Raw genomic sequence first — 20,930 nt, forward strand, 5'->3', positions numbered from 1 at the left:
TCTAATCCAATGTCTCATTTTATTGAGAAAGCTGGGTTTGGAGAGGTTAGATGACTGTACAAGGTACAAAAGTAGGTAGAATGTCTTCATCAGGACAAGTTTTCTTTTTATAATACAAGTTCCCAACTGACTTTACAGAAAACCTGTGTGCATGGTTTCTAACACGTTATGTGGCCACACGCCTGACTGAAGGTTCCTAGCAAAGTGTGCCCCTCCACACACACAGTAATCTACGCCCAAGTGGTAGTGAATGTCTCCCACTTTCACCTCTGCAGCCACCACGACCTGGAATGGAAACAGCTGCCACCAGCCTGCTTTCAAAGTGCCTCGGATTTCTAAAGCTTTAATTCATATACTTGCTATTGGGATTTGGGAGGTTTTTGTTTTCCATTTACTTAGTGTATGGGATACAGAGTGTACTCCTGGCAGTGAGTGGACAACTCCTTCCATGAAGATCAAAGTCAGGTCTTCAAGCTTGGTGGCAAGTGGCAAGTGTGCTTACCAGCCCTCTCTACAGCCCTGTAACTACGTGAAGCTTAAATTAGGCGTTCAGTGTTAACATTTACAGAGATCTTGAGGAAGCCTGCTCCTCTGGATAACTCTAAGAATGCACATTATTCTTGGAGTAACTAAAAGTAATTTTCTATCAAAAAAAAAAAAAAAAAAAAAAAAGGCAAACACAAAACAAACCTAGAGAGAATCCAATTAATTTCAAGACTAATGGTAGCCTCCTCCCTAATTAGGATGCAGTAGTGTATCCTAATTAAATCCCCTAGCAATGGCAAACTATGAAGTTGGCTCTGTTGTAGGGGGAGGATAGAAAGAGGTGAGTTCAATTACATAGTAATGACAGGATCTTATTTAAGTGTATAATTAAAATCTCTATTATCTTAGTAATATATTGGACTTAATCTAGGTTTGCCAAATTATTTCATCTAACTTCACTAGTATTGACTTTTCTGTATACGATTGACCATGCCAAATCACAGAAATTCAAGCTGAACACTGTAAGACTATATCCTAGGGATGTTCCACATTAAATGAAAATGGCTGTGGGTGTTTGCTGACACTAGTATAAAGGGTCTATACCGCTAAATATGTACACAGCAAAGAACTTTCCTTTCTTAAAGTGAATAATTTCCCACTACAGAAGGGATTCTCTCACCTAAAATCTATTTCACAGCAAAATCCCAGACCAAAAAGTTTAATGATAAAAGAACATTTAGCCTCTAATTATAACTTTTCTAAATCATAATTTGCAGAGGCACTACCAGCTCTGAAAAATGATAGCTCCTCTTAGATCCTAGTATTCAAGAAGAAAAAAAAAAAAAAACTCTTTAGCACAGATTAACAATATTATGACATACTATTGGAAGAGTCAGAACAGAATGAACTCATCTTCTAGCAAACACTCAACACTAAGAGCTAGAACTTTCCATTAGCCTACCAACAGAACTAGGAAGTCCACATCTATGCATCTCACATCAAGTCTCAACCTGGGTTGCATAGATGCACTTCAGAGGACCCAGGAGCCCTTTGAAATTTTGTTCACAGTCCCACTTACGGAATGGGAAATGTTCTTGGGTCGACCTATCTATGGCTTCTAAGAGACTCATTTAGAACACAAGAAGCAACAAGAAGCTGCCCCTTCCGTGAGCAGCAGAAGGCAGCCACAAGATGACACTGACCTACTTAACACAGTGAAACGTGGGCAGCCTCCACAGCTTCTTCAGGAAGATGAACAGAAAGCATCCAGAACATTCACCTAAATCTGTTTTCACAACTAACAAAACTACCACTGGAAGCAGAGAACATTTAGATTCCTTCTTGCCTAATACTCAAAGATCCACCATGATCAAATTCCCATGAGAATGCAGCAATACAGAAATGCAGTGCAATCCTTTTGTAAGGAAGTCCACAGAATAACATTACATTCAAATTTTAACTTTTTAATTTTTTTAAGTAAGGAGTGCCATATGTCACCTTTTAAAAGGCTTCTTTTGGGAACAGTCTACATGAAGTGGCACTTTGGGGGTCTTTAGATCCAAGTTCTAAAAATTCTCTTGCAAGTCTGATGAAATTGAAAAAAAGAATATTCCTGGACCAAGTCAAAAGAATCTGAAAAATAGTTGTGTCCCAGTAGAAAGCCTCAGAGTCCTCTCAAGTTCCTCCAAAATGCCACCATACTCCACTTGCTCTAGGTGAAGAATGCATATCTAATTATGTGTTGAGAGTCAATGGTTTCAGGCACATCCTAACATCACTGGTTACTACGCATCATTTCTTGTAGATAAACTGTATTCATATGGTAGGCAGCCATCCAACTTGGATGTCTCTGAGCATTCCAATAGTATGAGTGGGAAGCCGCAGCATAATATTCCTGCCATGCCCTGTAATATGCTCTCCAGTATTCCTCATAATCCTGGTAGGTATCAGAGAAACTCGCATTTGTCTCCCTGTGACAGTCATACCAAGCCTCTTCCTGGGGTTCTGTCTGGACGCGGTAAGAGGAGCGCCGTGGCGGGTTTCTCCGACTCTGCTTAGATCTTTGGTTAGCTCCTTCTTTATGCCTGGCCTTCACCTGGGTTTCAGGAGATTCTTGATACACTGCTTGAGTTGGAGTATCATTTCCATTCAGAACTTGTTCCAAAGAGAGAGGTCCACCCACAGGTGTACATTCAGAGTCTTTCAACTGAGTGTCAGAAGAGCCTTCCATGTAAGACTTATTGCCTTTGCTCTGGGAAGAAGTCCTTGAGCTGCAAGAATCGCTCTCACTCTCTGAGTCCCCAGACTGGCTACTACTCGCCAATATCTGTACTCTATCTTCAGGAAGTCTACTTCTCACAAAACCATTCTGAGGATTCACAGTCTGAGCCCCAGGCCCCGTGTAGTGGCGGATAATCTCCACAGGTTTTTCTAACCCCTCTTTAATATAGTGCTCATAATCCTCTACCAGTTCTGCAAAAGTCAAAGTGCACGGCTGATGGACTTTGAAGGAAGACAGGCAAGGAATCTTAGGGAGTGAGCCAGGGGAAGCGTCTTTGGCCTGCTGCTGGCTGCTACTGGAGGAGTCCTCACCAGTGGTCTGAACAGAACTCTTCACTTGCTCTTCCAGTTGTGTGGTACAGCCCAACTCTTCGGGTGGAACAGTCTTTTCTATGTTTCCACACTCTGAGTGGCTTTTCACAGGAAGCTTTTGTTTGCTGCTGTGTTTTGATTTGGCTGACACTGTAGATACAGAAGTATTTCTAGGGGAAGACATTTGGTTACCAGGAATTCTTTGAGTTTGGAAGGCTCTCTCCAGTTTGTGAACTTGCTTTTTGGTGGACTGGGTAGGTGTGCTTGGTAAGATGCATGTATGCATCGCAGCTTTAACTTCCACATCCCAATCCAAGCATTCTTCCATCAGGCCGGGAGGAATGGGATCTATATAGAAAAGAAAGAATACGAATTAAAATTCTCAGCCCAGGCATGGTAGTGCACACCTTTAATCCTAGCACCCTGGGGGTAGAGGCAGGTGGATCTCTGTGAGTTAGAGGCCTGCCTGGTCTACATATCACAAATCAGGCCAGTCAGGGCTACACAGTAAGACACTGTCTCAAGAATAAAACTGCAAAGCCTATAGCTTTGGCTCTAATTCAGTAGAATACTTTTCATGTGTCAAATAGTTACTTGACTTATCTTCTCTACTTATCAGCTGTTAACACTTTTACTTAACCTACATATTAACATATGCTTAAATGTCCTAATTTACAAGACACCGATTAGCAACAGCATGTACCTCACAAGCCTGTGGTGAGAAACGAATTAACATATATACAGTAGACATAATAGACACTATGTGCTATTATTTTTAATATGCCTACCATCACTATAACTGTAAGAATGTCAAAACTTTTGATTCAAAAGGAAGCTAGGCATGGTGGCGCATGACTTTGATCCCAGCACTTGAGAGGCAGAGGCAGGCATCTCTGTAAGTTCGAGGCCAATCTGGTCTACATAGTGAGTATCAGGACAGAAAGAACTACAAAGAGACCCTGTCTCAAGATAAACAAACAAACAAACAATAAATAAATAAAACCAGAAGAATGTCAAAAGGAAACAGAAACACACACCTGGTAAAGGGAGAAGGTTGATATTACATTTCTGGGCAATTTTCATCATCATATTTTCTTCTTCCCCTCTACAACAGTAGGTCACTGTCAGTCCCAACGTTCCTGAGAGAATGGAGTGACATAGTAACTCATTTCCACAGAAACAACAACAGTCATTTCGTTAAAGCACTAAACTTCCTTTTCCTTACCAAAGCGGCCAGCTCTGCCAATCCGATGCATGTATGTCTCCCAGTCTAACGGCACATCCAGATTCACTACCAGATTCACCTTCTCAGCATCAATCCCACGGGAGGTCTTGAAGACAATTGTTTGTATTAATTACAGCATGGCTACCAATGTATGCTCTTCTCGTATAACCAGAAGTCAGATTTAAAACAGGCAAATATTTAGGATTTGGAAGGAAAAATTCTATTTCTAATGACTAACTAGTACTAAACTATTTCAAAAACAAACATTAAGGCATTTTAAGAAAGCACTCCCCCGCCCCACTGGAAAGCTAATTTTTATCTCTGGCACCTGCTAGATACATGAACTAGGATGGCAACTAGCGACAACACACAAAGACCGACAGTCCCTCCGACCTCCCAGGAGCTTTACCAAGTCTGTAGAAATGAGGACTCTGCAATGAAACTGCTTCAGTTTAGCCATAGCATCAAGGCGCTGATTCTGGTTCATGTTACCTAGAGAGACCCACACAAAGGCATTTTACAACTCCTAAGCAAGCCAGGTATGGTGGCACACACCTGCTGTCTGTCATCCAAGCACACAAGAGATTGAGGCAGAAAGAGACAGAGTTCAAGGCCAGCCTAGACTCCATAAGATCCCCTCTCAAATACAGCAACAAAAACTTAAGATATATTTATCAAATCCACAATAAGAAAGAATCATAATTCCCAGTCTTACTGTTTTAAATAAATACACCAACCAGTTAATTCTATCCTATGCAAATCTGAGTGCTAAAATCTAAAGTTAGTATTTTTCAAAGTACAGTTTAGGTAATCAATTTGAAATTCAAAAATCAATTTTAAATGGTGACATTACGAAGTTTAACAAATACTTCTTAGGGAAAAAGTTCTTACCAACTATTTACAAATCTTATTTTAAGACTCTGTGTATGCCTGTGTCTATGTGTCTGACTGTAAATAGGCTGCATGGGCCTATATGCATTCAGAGGCCAGGAGAGGCCATCAGATCCCCAGGAGCAAAACCACCTGGTTTGTTATGTGGGTGGGTGCTGGGGTCCAAACTCTTGTGCACATGATTGCACAGGAAGTGCTTTTAACACTGAGTCCTCTCTATAGTCCACAAAGCTGGTTTTGAAATGTGATCCAGGGCTAAGCTAGCACCCCATTAGGAAATTAGTCTCCCTAGTATCTCATACTGAATATGTTCCAGCAAACAAGTTAAGAATTACACTACAACATATAAAACTGAAAGGATCTCATTAACCAAAAATTACTTTATATTTTTTCTATTAATCCAGCAATTAATAAACTCTGTGGATAAAGTGAGTCACTTTTGTCTTCCATAGACCATTAAAGTCAATTCACCAGCTGGAGGTATAGCTTTAGAGAAGAGTATTTACCTAGCACATGAAAGACCAAGTCTGACGGTAGGGAGCAGAGAAGATAACTCAGCTAGTCTTAGCATGTTTTTCTATGACAGGGTCTTGCTATGCCACTCACACTGGCCTTAATCTTAATATAGTCAAATATGGCCTCAAGCCCGTGACCTTCCTGCTCCAGCCTGGAGAGCACATGGAATAACATAACCCTGCTCAAATTTTGCATTTTAATAATGACTTGATTATATGAAGAAACAAAATGTCTTAAGACCATGAAGATAAATTTTGTTTTATAGAATTAAGTTCTTTGCAAATATAACTCAGAGACTTTAATTAAAGTATTTAAGAGTATTTAAGTATCTCTGATTACTGATTTTCTAAGTTGTTACTACAGACCAAGTTACTCCTTAAACAAATTAAATTAAAAAAAAAATCCAGGAGAATGATATCAAATTCCAATGAAAAATAAGCCTGAATTTCCTTTATGATTAGTGCAACCTCACACTCATGAAACAATTCAAAAAGTGATGTTTTTCTCTTGATGTGGAAGGCTTCAAGACAATGCATTAAACAAAAACAAAGAGTTGGACTTGCCTGAAATGCATTCAGTAGGAAAACCTTTAGAAGAAAGGATATCAGCCAAATGTTGAGCTCTACAAGAAAAAAAAAGAGATTTACAACTTTCAACTACTGCCTCACGCCTATTCTTTTGTTTCTGTTTTGGTTTTTGTTTTTCGAGACAGGGTTTTCTCTGTGTAGCTTTGAGCCTTTCCCAGGAACTCACTCTGTAGCCCAGGCTGGCCTCGAACTCACAGAGATCTGCCTGGCTCTGCCTCCCAAGTGCTGGGATTAAAGGCGTGCGCCACCACCGCCCGGCCTTTGTTTCTGTTTTTTAAGTTCTCTGGACTAAATTATATTACCTGCTGTGCAAATTAGAAAACACCAAGGCTTGATTAAATGGGATTCTACTGAAAAGTTCCTGTAAGTGCTGAGTCTTTTCCTCAAAAATCTTATGAGGCAAAGGGTAAGAATTGACAACTTGGTAGTACTGCTTCAAACCTACAAAGAAATCAAAAGTCCCCAGTTAAAACAAACACATCTGATGAATTCCAATGGCAACTATGATGTGGTCATAGCCAATTAGACAAGGGAAGCTTCACAATGTCACACACTAATACTGTAAAATCTATACATACCTATGAGGCTTGGATCACTGGGATTCAATCTTACAAATGTGGGATCTCTCATATACCTTGTCAAAGCATTAGCCAAAAATTCAGGATAAGTAGCAGATACTGCCAACATCTGTTTACTGGCAGGTAAAGAAGAATAAATCCAACTGTAAATACAAGAAAACATAGACCATGAAAACTATGCAGACAGCAAACACTTAAACAACAAAAAAAAAAAAAACTACAGACGGACACTTAGACACACATTTTTCTAGTCAAGTTAGTTTTCTTACTTTATTTGCTCCTGGAAGCTGCCTTCTTCTAAGAGCTTGTCTGCTTCATCAAGAATAAAGAGACGGATACTGCCTGGATTCAGGTAGTCAAGTTCTATGAGCTGTTTAATTCTACCTATACGCCAGGAAAACAGCAAAGCCTGAAATACTTATGACATATCAAATCTGTACAAACCAACCTCAGGAATGCTTTACTGTATTTATCCACAGGTGAATTTTATACTGCTGAATTTCCTCACAGTGCACATTCACACACTAGCTCACAATCTTAGTAATCTTAAATTCTCATCTTGCCTGAATCCCCCACCCTACACACTTTTCATCCCTGATAAATATGGAAAACAAACATCACTGCTATCAAAAGACATAAATGCTAAAACACTGAATTCTAGAGTCTGAGCGACTGACGAGCAAATTACCAGCGAGAACAACAAAAATCTTAATCCATGGCTTAGACAAGTTTCCTCAAAGTCACATCACATTTCAGAAGCCTAGCCCATGGGTATTTTCAAACATGCTTTAGAATGGAGATGAACAGATTCTGTTGATAATCCAGCCACGTGTCTCACTGGTCTAATGTTCTTCACTTCTAGTGAAAGTCATTTATCCCCATCATCAAAGACTCCCATCCAGTGTTCAATTCCTCAAGAACTTCAGCTACCAACAGGTATTAATAACTTACCAGGAGATCCAACAGCAATGTGACACTTTTTAAGTCTGGTTTTATCTTGAGATAACGGAGTCCCTCCAATAAAGACATGACATTCTAACCCTTCCATTTTTATTCCAATGGATGTAATAACAGAATGTATCTGAACAGCAATTTCTCTTGTGGGAGCCAATATCAAAATCTAAAATAAATTGTAAAATATTACTTTAACAAGTCAGAGGAATACATATGAGTGATGTATTCATTGCATGCTGCACTACTTTTCATTTTATTTTATTTTTTTTTTTTTTTTTAAGATTTATTTATTATGTATACAGAAGAAGGTGCCAGATTTCATTACAGGTGGTTGTGAGCCACCACGTGGTTGCTGGGAATTGAACTCAGGACCTCTGGAAGAGCAGTCGGTGCTCTTAACCTCTGAGCCATCTCTCCAGCCCACTACTTTTCATTTTAAGACAAGAGAAATATTCCATTTATTTACTCAGTTAATTTATTTTTTTCTTTTCTTTCTTTTTTTTTTTTTTTTTTTCCGATTTTTCGAGACAGGGGTTCTCTGTGACTCAGTCCTGGCTGTCCTGGAACTCACTCTGTAGACCAGGCTGGCCTTGAACTCAGAGTCACAGAGACCCACCTGCCTCTGCCTCCTGAGTGCTGGGATTAAAGGCGTGCACCACCACTGCCCGGCTTACTCAGTTAATTATTAAGAACCTACTATGTGGGAGAAAACATACAAGTTGTAAAGAATTTCTCTCTTGGCACTCTGGTTATAATATAAACAAAAAATATATACATGTAATAGCAAGTAATAAAAAGTATGATAAAAAAAAATCAAATAGGGAAAAAAGAAAGACCTGACAAGGGAAGTCATTTTAAATGGGGTGATCAGAAAGCCCGTCTGAAGTGAGGTGTGTTGGCATACACCTGTGATTCTACCATGCTAAAAGAGATAATGGAGGACTGCCTCAAATTGAAAACTAGTCTATGTTGCAAGTTTCGGTCCATCTAAAACTATGGAGAGTATGCCTTCCTCCAACAAGCAAACAAAAAGAATTTTAAGAGCTCCATAAGGAAGTAACATTTGAGAAGAGCTAGTTGTGAGACATACCAGAAGAAAAGAAAAAGTAAATTCAAAGGCCTTAAGATACACATGAGGAACAGCAAAAAAGCCCACGTATGAGATAAATTTTAAGAGGAATCTATCTCAGAGCTAACTCCCAGGGTTAGGTCCCAAAGGCCATGAGAGCCACACATAGTAAAAACTGCAATATAACAACTGGAGAACATACACGTTGTCACTATAAGAAAATACTGCTTGAGCCGGGCAGCGGTGGCACACGCCTTTAATCCCAGCACTTGGGAGGCAGAGCCAGGTGGATCTCTGTGACTTCACGGCCAGCCCGGGCTACAGATTGAGTTCCAGGAAAGGCACAAAGCTACACAGAGAAACCCTGTCTCAAAAAACCAAAACAAACAAACAAAATACTGTTTGAAAAAAATAAAAAAAAGACTAGGAAATAAAAATGTTTTTTTAAAAGTCCATCCCTTAACTCTGGGTACACATCACACACGGGGTTCTTTGGTACTTTGATCTTTTCTCTGAAATTTCCCGACTTAAAAAAATTATGTAGTGTTACTTTGATACGCACGCACGCACGCACGCACGCACGCGCGCACGCGCGCACGCGCGCACGCGCACACACACACTTTCAATAATATCAAAAATCTTAACTAAAATATGAATTTAACTTAGGTTTAGGATTTGGTATGCTGCCAAATATCACAAGCCAAAACTCTCAAACACAACCTAATTTACAAATAGACCAGCCACTGTCCTTAAGAAGTATTTCAGTATCTCCCAGAATTTGGTAGATACAAAACTCAAAAAGGTTCCTAGACAACAAGGGCACACCTTTAATCCCAGCACTTGGGAGGCAGAGGCAGGAGGATCTCTGTGAATTCCAGAGCAAGTTTCAGGACAGCTAAGGCTACACAGAGAAACCCTCTAGAAAAAACAAAACAAAAAAACCAACCACACGAAGTTCTGCCATAGCATATTATATAAACCAAAACTTCTACCTTCTATGTCTAACCCCAATCTAGTAAGTAAAGTTTTTAATTGCATAATGATTTTACAAGTTTTTTATTGCATAATGATTTTAATTGACACATATTCAAGATGTAATTACAGAAAATTCCAAATTTAAAAAACTGGAAATTTAATTTTTAATTTTAATTTAAAATGTAATTTTCATACGGTTTGGCTCCCATTCAAACTCACCATCTGTGAGGAGTTAGTTTTTCCTAAGTCTAGCTAGTGTCCACGTGCTACACACCCCCCTCTGGATCCTCTGAGTTAAACTCACCTGAGTACTACAGTTTTCAAGAATAAGAGAGTCGAGAGCAATGGTGGAGAATACACAAGTTTTCCCAGTGCCAGACTTAGCTTGAACAATCAAATCTGAGGAAGGAAAAAAACAATATCTATCATTAGCTAGATTCACTGAAGCAACTAGATACCGATATGGGATCTGGGAACGACCAGGTTCTCTCCTAAGACCACCTAGTTGTCACCTGTATTTTTTTGATTGACTCTCAAACGCGCACGAGGCGTGCCTGATCCCTCAATCAACCACCGAACCATTTCCCCAGCCCCTGAGTCCCCGAATCTCGACCGCTGATCTCCTCCAACTTGGACTCTGGGCTACAAAGTCAACTGCGCGCCTAGAGCCTTGCCCAGCCCCGCAATGGCGCGGACCCGGGGCCCGCGCGGGCCACGCCGCCCCCTCCCCCGGCTGACCCCGGTCCTCACCGAGCCCGCAGCGCCCCAGCGGGATGGCCTTGAGCTGCACGGGAGACGGCCTCTCGAAACCGGCCGCCCGCAGCCCCTCCAGCACCGGCCGCGACAGCAGCAGCGACTCGAAATCCGCGGGCTCCGCCAGCACCACGTCCCCTGTTCGCGTCCGCGGCCCGCCGATGTCGTGAGCCGTCCGCAGGCTCCACGGGGAGCTGGGAGCCGGCTCCGCAGCCGGGACCGGCGCAGCCACACGCTCGGCCGCCATAGCGGAGTCCGCGGTTGTCAAGGCCGCCGGGGCTTCAAAAGCCGCCGCCATGGTAGCCGCGCCTCCAGATCTCGCGATATTTAGAGTTGAGGCGGGGCTCCTGGGAGCGAGAAGAGGAAAAACTTTATTGTCAGTTTCCCCGAGAAGACACGAACACACCTGGCCTGGAAGTGGAGGGGAGGAACGGAAGTCGGAGGCTGACACGCTGTAGGAAAAAAAAAATAACGAAAAACGTAGCCTGAGGAAGAGGCGGGGGAAGAGCGAAGGAAGCTGAGGCTACCAGTGTTGCCGCCTGCGGCCTGCAGAGGGCGTCGCGTGCCCGCGGTGGGCGCCGCCCGCCGCCCGCGGCTCTGACGGACGGGCTGCGCGGCGCTGGCTGCTCCGGAATCCGGCGCTCCGGGCGCGCTTTGTGACGCAGCGCGCGCGTCAGTCGCCGCCGCCGCCGCCGCCCTGGGGTCAGCTGCCCGGGTCTAGCCGGAGTCTTCGCTCTCCGCACCCTTCCCCACTGTCCCTCGGTGCCCGCGGACAGCGCCCCGGCACACAGCAAGCCGGGGTTTACCTCGCTAGGACAGCCCTGTCACGTCGGTGCCCCAGCCCCTTAGCACAGTGCGGAGCGCGTGACGGGAGCCTCATAGTATTCCGAAGTGGAAGCCTAACTGGACTGCCAAGTCCCAGGCTCCGCTTGAGTGCTCTCTTGAAACTCTAGGCTAATAGACGTCTCGGGTTGAACGCATCTTTTGTGGGCCCTTCCTTCCGATCTCGGGTGGGCAGCTAGCACATCACTTCCCCTTCCTCTAGACCCGCTCACACGTCACCTTGTTTAAGAGGTCTGTCTTGAAATCTTCAGTCACCCCCATCCTGTCTGCTCCCTGGCCTTTCCGATTATTCCCGTTCTTTGATTTTTGGTTTGACTGGCTTAGTTGGTTGGCTTTTTTTTTTTTTTTTTTTTTTTTAAGACAGAGTCTCCCTATGCATCTCAGGTTGGCCTCAAATTGGAAATTCTGCCTCAACTTGCCAAGTGATGACAGGTGTGTGCCACACCGCACCTGGTCACTCTTCACGATACAACTACCTAAAATATTTATTGTCTCTCTTACTTCCCCTGAAGACAGGGACCTATTCTGACTTGTTCCCTTTTGCCCCTCGTAGGAAAAACAAAATCTGAAACATTAAACAATACTTTTTTCCTCTCTCAAAATGCTCACACAGACCTGCACAGAGTTTTGTCTCCTAGCTAATTCTAAATAGCAAGTTGACAAGACCTATCACAAACCTCATTTGTCCTTAAGTATAATTCTGGTCTTGTTTCCCATACATGCACTGATGTCCCCACATCCCAGTTGTGTTGAAATATCTGGCTAGGAAATTCACTAGAAGAGGGAACTGAAGATGGATGCTGTTTGCTTACTAATTTACAAAACACTAAGCAAGCACCCACTATCCATATGAAGGAAGGGGAACTTATAAGGTACTGAAGATCACAACTAATAAGGAACTAATATGGCACTAACGATCACAGGCTTCCTCCTAGTTGCCCACATCTTTCATCCACCTAATCCACAAATTACAAATCTGAGAATTCTTTTTTGCTTTGCTCCACCCTCTTTCTAACAATTTACTGGCCGATAATGTCTCCAAATATCTCTTCTACTCCTTTTCAATATATATTTACTCTTGGTCTTTTGGTCATTCTAACTATTGCACCCTTCCCTGTTGACCTCCCCATCCAGAATCTTCTCTGTCCAGACCATGCACCTCAGAGGCATTGAAATGCCTTCTTTGTCTGCTTTCCTTTTTCCTAAGGGTTGAAGCAGCAACTTTGGCGTACTAAGCAAACACTTTACTATTTAAGCACATTCCCATCAAAGAGTGACTCATTCCTCACTTCTTCCTTCCTCTCTTCGTTTCTTTTCCTGTTGCTGTGACAAAGTACTTTGAGAAAAGCAACTTAAGGGGAAAGGGGTTTTTGTTTTGTTTTTCTGGACCACAGTTCATGGTACAGTCCATGATGGTGGGAAACTCAAGGCAGTATTGAACTTGAAGTATTGAAGTTGAACTTGAAGCAGCTGGTCACATTACATCCCCTTTCAAGAAGTGGACAGAGAACAATGAAGACCTGCTAGTGAGATGCTGCTTTCTCCACTTTATACACACCAGAATCCCCTGCCCAGAGAATGATCCCGCCCACATTAAGATGGGTCTTCCTACATCAACTAACCTAATGGCTCATCATCCACAGGCTGCTCAAAGGCCCATCTCCAGGTAATTCTAGATCCTGTCAAGTTGGCAGCTAATACCATTACAGTTCCTTTCTTTTTTCAATATATTTACCCACTCGTGTTCATACCATCATTAGAAACAAAAACTTGTTTTAAAGTAGATGAAAGGATAAATAAAGTGTGCAATTTACAGTGGGATAGTAAGCAGCCTTATAATGGAAGAAAATTTTGATAAATACTACAAAATGGATGAGCCTTGAGGACCTAATTCCAAATGAAGTAAGCCAATTAGAGAAGACAACTACTGTATGCTTCCATTTGTGTGAGCCCGCTAAGTGAATCAGAGTCATAGATGTAGAAAATACAGTTGTTGTTAGCAAGAGTAAGGAGATGAGCAAAAGAGAGTTGTTATTTAACAGATTTAGAGTTGGAGATTGCAAGACAAAAAAGTGTGGGAGATCCTGTTTCACATCAATGTAACTCTACTTAGTACTTGAAATATACACCTAAAAATCACCAAGATGCTAAACGTGGTAAGTGTATTGGCCACAATATTTTAAAATCTTAGCTTTCAAAAGTTTCTACCATTTTGGAAGATGGCTCCTCAGGTAAAGGTGCTTGCTTCCAAGCCTGACTATTTGAATTCCATCCAGGGACCCCATGGCAGAAGGAGAAAACTGACTCCTGCAAGTTATCCTCTGACCTCCACATACATGCTGCCATATGCACACAGCCACACACATGCACATGCATACTCAATTTTTTATTCTACTGGTACAGTATATTCAGTATTCTGATTTTTAATGTGTAATGAAAATACCCAAAAGAATGCGTACTATATTAATAAAGGCATTTACCCTTAAGAAGTGGGAAGAGAGGATTCAAGTATTCACCTTGTCTATTTTGATATTATTTGGCATTTTCAGAAGAAAAGACATTTTGAATGTAGTTTTTAAAACCATCAAAATGAGATGAACTGAACTGATGATATGAACCAGTTATATAAGAGCAGCTAGACAAGGCAGCTGGTGTGTCTAGTCTGGCTCTTGAGAAGCTGAGGCTGGAGGATCAGCACAAGTTTGAGGCCAGCCTAGGGTACATAGTGAGTTCTAGACCAGCCTGGGCTACAGAGTAAATACACACCTGGAAAGAATCATTGATCACATCTTTAACAGGATCACTGATTTTGTCTTCGGGTACTCTATCTGTGCCTTGTGCTTCAGGATTGTAATCCCAGAAATAAAAACAGGGAAATAAGCTCCTATAAACATGAGCCTTAAAGTTCTTCTGGTGGGGTGTTCTGTAGATGAACAGAGAAGCAAAGCAAATAGAACGGAGATGTCAGTGCTGTTGATCTTAATGATGATGGAGGACGATTGTGATAGTGGTGAGTGAGATGAATGTGGTAATGGTGGCCATCGAGATAGCTAACATTTATTAAGTTCTGTTCTTGGAGGGAAATTACAACCACGTGAGATGGACACTACCATCTCCATTCTACAGTTAAAGAAGGTGAGGCACTCAACCAGCTGCAATGCCTATTTGCCACAATAGTATTATGGCAAAATGTCCATAGAGGCACAATAGTGGCACTCACATTTTGGTGGTAACTAACCGCTGTCTAATTGGACTGAAGGTCCACTCAACAGCAGCAAAGTCACACCTGGTATAGAAACCTAGTCCAACTTCCTGGGACTAATGAGTTCATGGATCATAAAAGAGAATGTACTACTGCCACTTTGCTAGACCATCATAATTCCTAATTACATTTTAAATCTTAATCTTTTTTTTTTTTTTTGGTTTTTCGAGACAGGGTTTCTCTGTGTAGCTTTGCGCCTTTCCTGGAACTCACTTGGTAGTCCAGGCTGGCCTCGAACTCACAGAGATCCGCCTGGCTCTGCCTCCCGAGTGCTGGGATTAATAAATCTTAATCTTGGGGGCTGGAGAGATGGCTCAGAGGTTAAGAGCACTGGCTGTTCTTCCAGAGGTCCTGAGTTCAATTCCCAGCAACCACATGGTGGCTCACAACCATCTGAAATGAGATTTGGCGCCCTCTTCTGGCCTGCAAGCATGCATGTAGGCAGAACACTGTATACATAATAAATAAATAAATAAAAAAAAAATAAAAATAAATAAATAAATCTTAATCTTAAACTCACAGGCAAGTGTAGCTAACACCCCTCATCAAAGAAGTTTCTCTTAGCCAGACAGTGGTGGCACATGCCTTTAATCCCAGCACTCGGGAGTCAGAGGCAGGTGGATCTCTAAGTTCAAGGCCAACCTAGTCTACAGAGTGAGTGGGAGGACAGCCAGAGCTACACAGAGAAACCCTGTCTCAAAAAACCAAAAGAGGAGGAGGAGGAGGAGGAGGAGGAGGAGGAGGAGGAGGAGGAGGAGGAGAGAAGGAGGAAGCTTCTCTTTGCAGCAAATGGAGCCCATGGTGGAAAATACAACTGGACACAATGTGGAGATCAGTGGATCAGCCCAGTCCCAGTGGAAACCTCTACAGCACAGCTCCTGCCTCTCTGGCTCAGGGAGTATCTCAGAAGAGGAAGCAAAAAGATTATAAGAACCCAGCATGTCTGGGAGTCTGCTGTGAAACAGTTTCCCCTAGAAATGGCTATATAAACACGATCAGAACAATAATAGTATCAATAGACATGCTAACACAGAATTGGGGATACCTCATGGGTCCCATCCCTAGAAAAAGAGCTGCTGAGAGAGAAAGAATTAGCCTCTTCCAGGGATGAGCCCCTTTATTGGGTATCCAATACAAAGTGGTCAGCCCTGAAGCCATACCCACAAACAAAAGCAGACTCAGCAAGTTGTGTTTATATATTTGTGCATACATATACATGTGTGTGTGTGTGTGTGTGTGTGTGTGTGTGTGTGTGTGTGTGTAACAATAATATAAAGAGGCTATCAATTTGAGAGTGGGAGGTGTAGAGGAGTTTGAGGGAAGGACTTAGGAGGGGCTAGAGGGTAAAAAAGGAAGGGGGAACATAATTCTATTTCAGTTAAAACTATTTTGTAAAAAGGGAGGTGGAAAACTGAGATGACATCATTCCAAGTCCACATGGCTCTGGTCTCAGGCCTGAGGATGAGGAAGATGCCCAGGACCCTCTTTCTTGAAGGATCTTCCTAAGATTTACAGGAGCCCTGAAATTACCTCCTGAGCTACAGAAAGGAAGTGACTGGGCAGAACCGAACAGTCTGGGGCAAGGATGACTTCCAGCAGAAGGAATGGACTGCACAGGCCTGTGCCCAGTGATAGCTCACAGACAACAAGGACCTGGGAGAAGTCCTCAGCGGCCAGGTAGGATCAGTTCTTTCCCCCCATCACGTGGGTCCTGGAAACTGAATTTAGATCATCAGGCTTGGCAGCAAACACATTTACCCACTGAGCAATCTTGCTGGGTCCATTGGAAGTATATTTATTTTTCTAAACAATGTGTGCCCGTCTCACTACAGGTTACAAAAGATGTATATTAATACAGAAGGGGGAGGGGATTACATATGAGGCAATTAAGAGTCTTCCACAGCTTCCCAGAGTTGGCAAAATCTTAGAAAACTCTAGAGAATGAATAGAAGTTGTTGCTCTTATCACAGAAGGAGAAATCAGAGGCCTTAAGATGCAGAAGACCACAGCACATTTCTTTTAATTTTTTTTTTGAATGAATGTTTTGCCTGCATGAGTGTCTGTAAATCCTTTGTGTTCCTGGTGCCCAAGGAAGCCAGAAAAGGGTGTTTGATCCCCTGGAACTGGAGTCACAGACAGTTGTGAGCTGCCATGTGGGTTCTGGGAATCAAATCTGGGTCCTCAATAAGAGCAGTCTTTTTTGATTTTTCGAGACAGGGTTTCTCTGTGTAGTTTTGGTGCCTGTCCTGGATCTCGCTCTGTATACCAGGCTGGCCTCCAGCTCACAGAGAACCACCTACCTCTGCCTCCCGAGTGCTGGGATTAAAGGCATGTGCTACCACCGCCCGGCTAAAACACAACTACATAAGTCGGTAGGATTCGAACCTGCGCGGGGAGCCCCCATTGGATTTCAAGTCCATCGCCTTAACCACTCGGCCACGACTACAAGAGGTTTTTTGTTTGTTTGTTTGTTTGTTTGTTTGTTTGTTTTTTTAAATCACTGAGCCACCTCTCCAGATCTCATAGCACATTCTGGAATATCTTAGAATGAAAACAGAGGGAGAGTATTAGTTGCTTTTCTCATTGTTGTGAGAAAACACCTGACAGAAGCAACTTCAGTGGGGAGAGATTTATTTCGTTTATAAATTCAGAGGGTGCCATCCATCATGGCCTGGAAGACAGGGCAGCTGGAGTAGTTGGAACACTTCAGTCTGTAGCTTCAGGAGCTTTTACTGCACTATTTGTTCACAGCTCGGCAAATCAGAAAGCAGACAGTAGGGCCAGACAGAGGACTGAGCCATAATCCTCAAGGCCCACTCTCAGTGGCCTACATCCCTCATCCAGGCCTCATGTCCTCCGTGTCCCCAAAACTGCACTACAAGCTGGGGACCGGGTGTTCAACTGGGGACATTTCCCATTCAAACTCTTAACAGAGTGAGCTTTGAGACGGTAAGGGAGGTAAGCTGATGGCCAGGCTTTATTACCCACAGAGACTTTCGAGTGCAACGGAAAGCAGCTATTGCCCTCTGCTAAGTCCTCAGAAGATAAAAGAACCTGTTCAGGGTCCCAGATCTGCCTAAGCAGCAAAGCCCAGACTCCTACTTCTGCCTGTCCTAAAAGAGCTGGCAGCCCAGCTGGGGAAAAATGATCAAGTATGAAATATGCAAGTAGCACAAGCTGGTATAAAATCATATGCGAAACTGACATTTTTTTTCAGGTCCTTCGTTGCTCAAAGTGTGGCTGTCATGTGGGAGTGAGAAGTTCTGAGAAAATGAGAGAAACAGCTTTGGGGATTCACAGAGCAATGACTTTCTTCCTTCTCTGTCCTTCTCATCCCTACACCAAGTCCAAGTGCTTTAGAGAATGCATCAAACTCTGAGGAAAACTGCAAGCTGAATGTCTTCATTCCCTGAGCCCAGCACTTAGGTGGAGGTGTCGGTACCTGGAGCTGAAGCTGGCGTCCCTGGGAGAGGTGGGGCCGATAGTCTCTACTTCTCCTGTGGGATGCAGCTTCTCCCCCAACCCCAACTCCTCAGGCAGTGGGGGTGGCAGGGGAGCTTAGCAGACAGACAAGTCTCAGGAAGCTATTCTGGGTAATAGAACAGTCTGTGTAGGGGTGTGGAAGCATAGCTTAAAGAAGGTAAGTCCTTCGGTGTGAACGGAGGCTGGGATGGCAGCAGTTCCGGGAAATGAGGCTAGAGGGATGTATTGGCTCCATGTTATGGAACGCCTCGTTTGTTACCGCAAGGAATATAAAATGAGCTTGTCATGCTCTTCCAACGAGGGTCCTGTTATGTAACAGCGAAGAGAAACACAGTTGGAAATGGAAATGGGGCTTGATTCACCGGAAACTGGAGGAGGTAGATCTTAATTTGCACACCCGAGTGCATCACTAAGCTTCGGATCTACTGAGGCAGATAATGGCAAGGTCCACTTTGCACCTGGATTTGCATACCTGCTGGCCCCTGGGCCTTGCTTTCTGAGCTCCAGCACTGCCTGTGGACCGCTTACCCTGAACCTCAAGGCAGAGTTTTCCCAGACTTCTCTAGTTTCCCTGTCCTATTCTCCAGTTCATGTGCAGTAAAGGAACATAACCTTGCCTCAAATTTGTCAAAAAAACCATCATATGCCCTCTAGGCAGAATGTGTTGTTTCATGACCCTGTTCAATCCTGGATGTCATTTCCTATCATAGAGAATAATCTTTTTACAAATGTCCCATGGCCACATCAGTGGTATCTCAGTTTTTCCTCAGAATGGAATTGGGCATGGGGAATATGTCCAAAGGTCTAAGCCCCTCCAGGTTGAACAGCCACCTCTGGTTAAGGGAGTTTGCATGGCTGGCTTTGGGATTAGAGCCCTAGGCAGTCCTCCCACATACACTCTGACCAGATTCCCCTCCGCTCAAGGCCCAAGTTGATTGATTGCCCCCATCTAACACCACTGCCCCAATCTTTAGGGAGGAAGGCGGCGTATTTGCTCTTCTTCTGAGAAAGGGGCCCAATTCATTCTTGTCCAAGCAGCATAATAAATAACCTGTCCCTTTTGGCAGGGAGTTTATTAGAGACTGACGGGACATTTAACAATAACTGGGGGCAGTGATTTATTAGGTAGGGAGATTTGTGGTGTCTCTGAAGCCTGGGATGTGGAGTTTAATTGTTAAGAGACTGTCAGCCTCTCTGAGATGTGCTCAATAGAATATGCATCGGAAGGGGTTCTCTTTGGAGCTGTCAGGAAGGGTTTCTGTTGATCATATTCGTCTTCTATGCACAGCGAGGTCTGCTAGATACCTGAGTGAGAGATAAATGGCTCAGAGGGGACCCTGGAAGGGACCTAGAGTCCCATGCACCTGTCAGTTGCTGGGCCAATGGGAGAATATGACACAAATGAGTAAAAGGAAAAGGGATTTCATGATCCTCGGGGACGGGTCCTCTCAGGAGCCTTTTGTTTTTCCTGTGAGCTGCTCCAGAGAGCAGAGAGAGGTGCTTAGCACCTACAGCCTAGAAAGAGAGAGAGAGAGAGAGAGAGAGAGAGAGAGAGAGAGAGAGAGAGAGATGAAAGGGTTACAAGTCATGAAAGATTCATTTTGGAATTCTAAACTCTCTGGACCAGAGACAGCCTTCTCTCCTACTTTGCCTTACCCTCCAGCCACTACCACCATCGCCAGCACACACACACACACACACACACACACACACACACACACACACACACACCATCATGACCACTGCTACCACACTAGTTACTTCACTCTCAAGTATTCCCGGAAGTCCTGGTTCAGGTAGCAATTCCTGTCACTCCTGCTTTCTTGCCAAGAACAGAGCCACGGAAACCCAGATGGATGGAGCCTCACCTTGCCGCTGTGATTGTCTTCCACTGCCAGATATCCCAGAACCCAAGATGAGAGCCTGGACACAAACGCTTGGGGTGGGGTAGGGTGGGTAGAGCACCCAGGCACCTGTCCACCCTTCCACCTCAATCTGCCCCCTGTAAGGGAGATGTTTCCATCAGAGAATGCAGAGTGCTAGCCTTAGGCGGCCCGAGCCTTGGCAAGGCAGCTCCACTCACATTTTGTTCTCTCCCCACCCTCTGGGTTTTTGCTCAGCCTTAAACAAGGCCATGTAAGGCGCGGAGAGGGCCTTTCCAGGGCCAGAGCCTGTTTGCCTCCTCTGATCCTCCTGCATCTATTCTTAGGTCCCAGGAGATTGGTCTACCCCCTTGCTCCCTCCAGGGAAAGGGGGCGGGGCGCAATAGCCAGAAAGGAAATAATTGTCACTGTCTAATCTGAGCCTCAGTGGTGACACTGAGGGACCTCTGAGCGGGATGGATACAGCAACTGGTTTGATCAAATCAACCCTCTCCTGCAACCTTGTTAAATTAAACTGACAGCTCAGAGAAGAGGAGGGAGGCAGCAGGATCATCGCCTCTGGCGGGGCGGGGCTGGGCAGGCGCTGGTAAGAAGATCAGACAGAGGCAGAGCATCAGCCTGCCCTTTCCCTTATTTGCTAGCTGGAGAGAGGTGATGGGATTTGTGGATGTGCAATGCTTAAGGACCTGCCTGAGCACAGGCTGTGGAAACCGATGCAGAGGCAGACTGCTGCCTCCCAGGAGGCTTGGCAAATTCCCTTGGCACTGAGGCCTCGTGCACATTTAGAACACTTCTTTTGACATTTCAAAGGGCCTTCATGTGCTTTACCCCCA

At 43.8% G+C, this 20,930-nt stretch overlaps 1 protein-coding gene, 2 long non-coding RNA genes and 1 other non-coding gene across 4 annotated transcripts; 1 reads left to right on the forward strand and 3 right to left on the reverse strand.

Annotated features, from left to right (window-relative positions):
* Ddx20 (DEAD-box helicase 20) lies at positions 1 to 11,245 on the reverse strand. Its single transcript, XM_052732005.1, has 12 exons — positions 11,154 to 11,245; positions 10,624 to 10,973; positions 10,178 to 10,272; positions 7,827 to 7,995; positions 7,145 to 7,259; positions 6,876 to 7,018; positions 6,600 to 6,738; positions 6,274 to 6,332; positions 4,713 to 4,795; positions 4,304 to 4,409; positions 4,116 to 4,217; positions 1 to 3,426 (listed from the first exon to the last, which is right to left on the reverse strand). The coding sequence occupies exons 2-12, from the start codon at positions 10,922 to 10,924 to the stop codon at positions 2,261 to 2,263; spliced, it is 2,478 nt and encodes an 825-aa protein (XP_052587965.1). The 5' UTR covers positions 10,925 to 10,973; positions 11,154 to 11,245; the 3' UTR covers positions 1 to 2,260.
* A 45-nt stretch (positions 11,246 to 11,290) lies between these two features.
* On the forward strand, positions 11,291 to 19,155 carry LOC128106495 (uncharacterized). The gene is made up of 3 exons (XR_008216728.1): positions 11,291 to 13,135; positions 16,270 to 16,408; positions 17,949 to 19,155. It is a non-coding gene; the product is annotated as an uncharacterized LOC128106495 (long non-coding RNA).
* Positions 17,095 to 17,177, reverse strand: Trnas-uga (transfer RNA serine (anticodon UGA)). Its single transcript has one exon. It is a non-coding gene; the product is annotated as a tRNA-Ser (tRNA).
* Positions 19,156 to 19,254: 99 nt separating the features above from the next.
* LOC128106496 (uncharacterized) lies at positions 19,255 to 20,558 on the reverse strand. The gene is made up of 2 exons (XR_008216729.1): positions 20,083 to 20,558; positions 19,255 to 19,729 (listed from the first exon to the last, which is right to left on the reverse strand). It is a non-coding gene; the product is annotated as an uncharacterized LOC128106496 (long non-coding RNA).
* Positions 20,559 to 20,930: the final 372 nt, after the last annotated feature.

This window comes from Peromyscus californicus, unplaced genomic scaffold, assembly GCF_007827085.1.
Source record: "Peromyscus californicus insignis strain IS unplaced genomic scaffold, ASM782708v3 Scaffold_9__1_contigs__length_137607984, whole genome shotgun sequence".
In the NCBI taxonomy this organism is placed as follows: Eukaryota; Metazoa; Chordata; class Mammalia; order Rodentia; family Cricetidae; genus Peromyscus; species Peromyscus californicus.

Bases quoted from the DNA above. Each gene is read 5' to 3' on its own strand.
- Ddx20 (XM_052732005.1), bottom strand. From the start codon at position 10,924: ATGGCGGCGGCTTTTGAAGCCCCGGCGGCCTTGACAACCGCGGACTCC. The intron at 6,739-6,875 runs GTATGTATAGAT...ATTTCTTTGTAG, and splicing joins CAGTGATCCAAGCCTCATAG to GTTTGAAGCAGTACTACCAA. The intron at 4,796-6,273 runs GCAAGTCCAACT...GGGTCTCTCTAG, and splicing joins TCCTACTGAATGCATTTCAG to GTAACATGAACCAGAATCAG.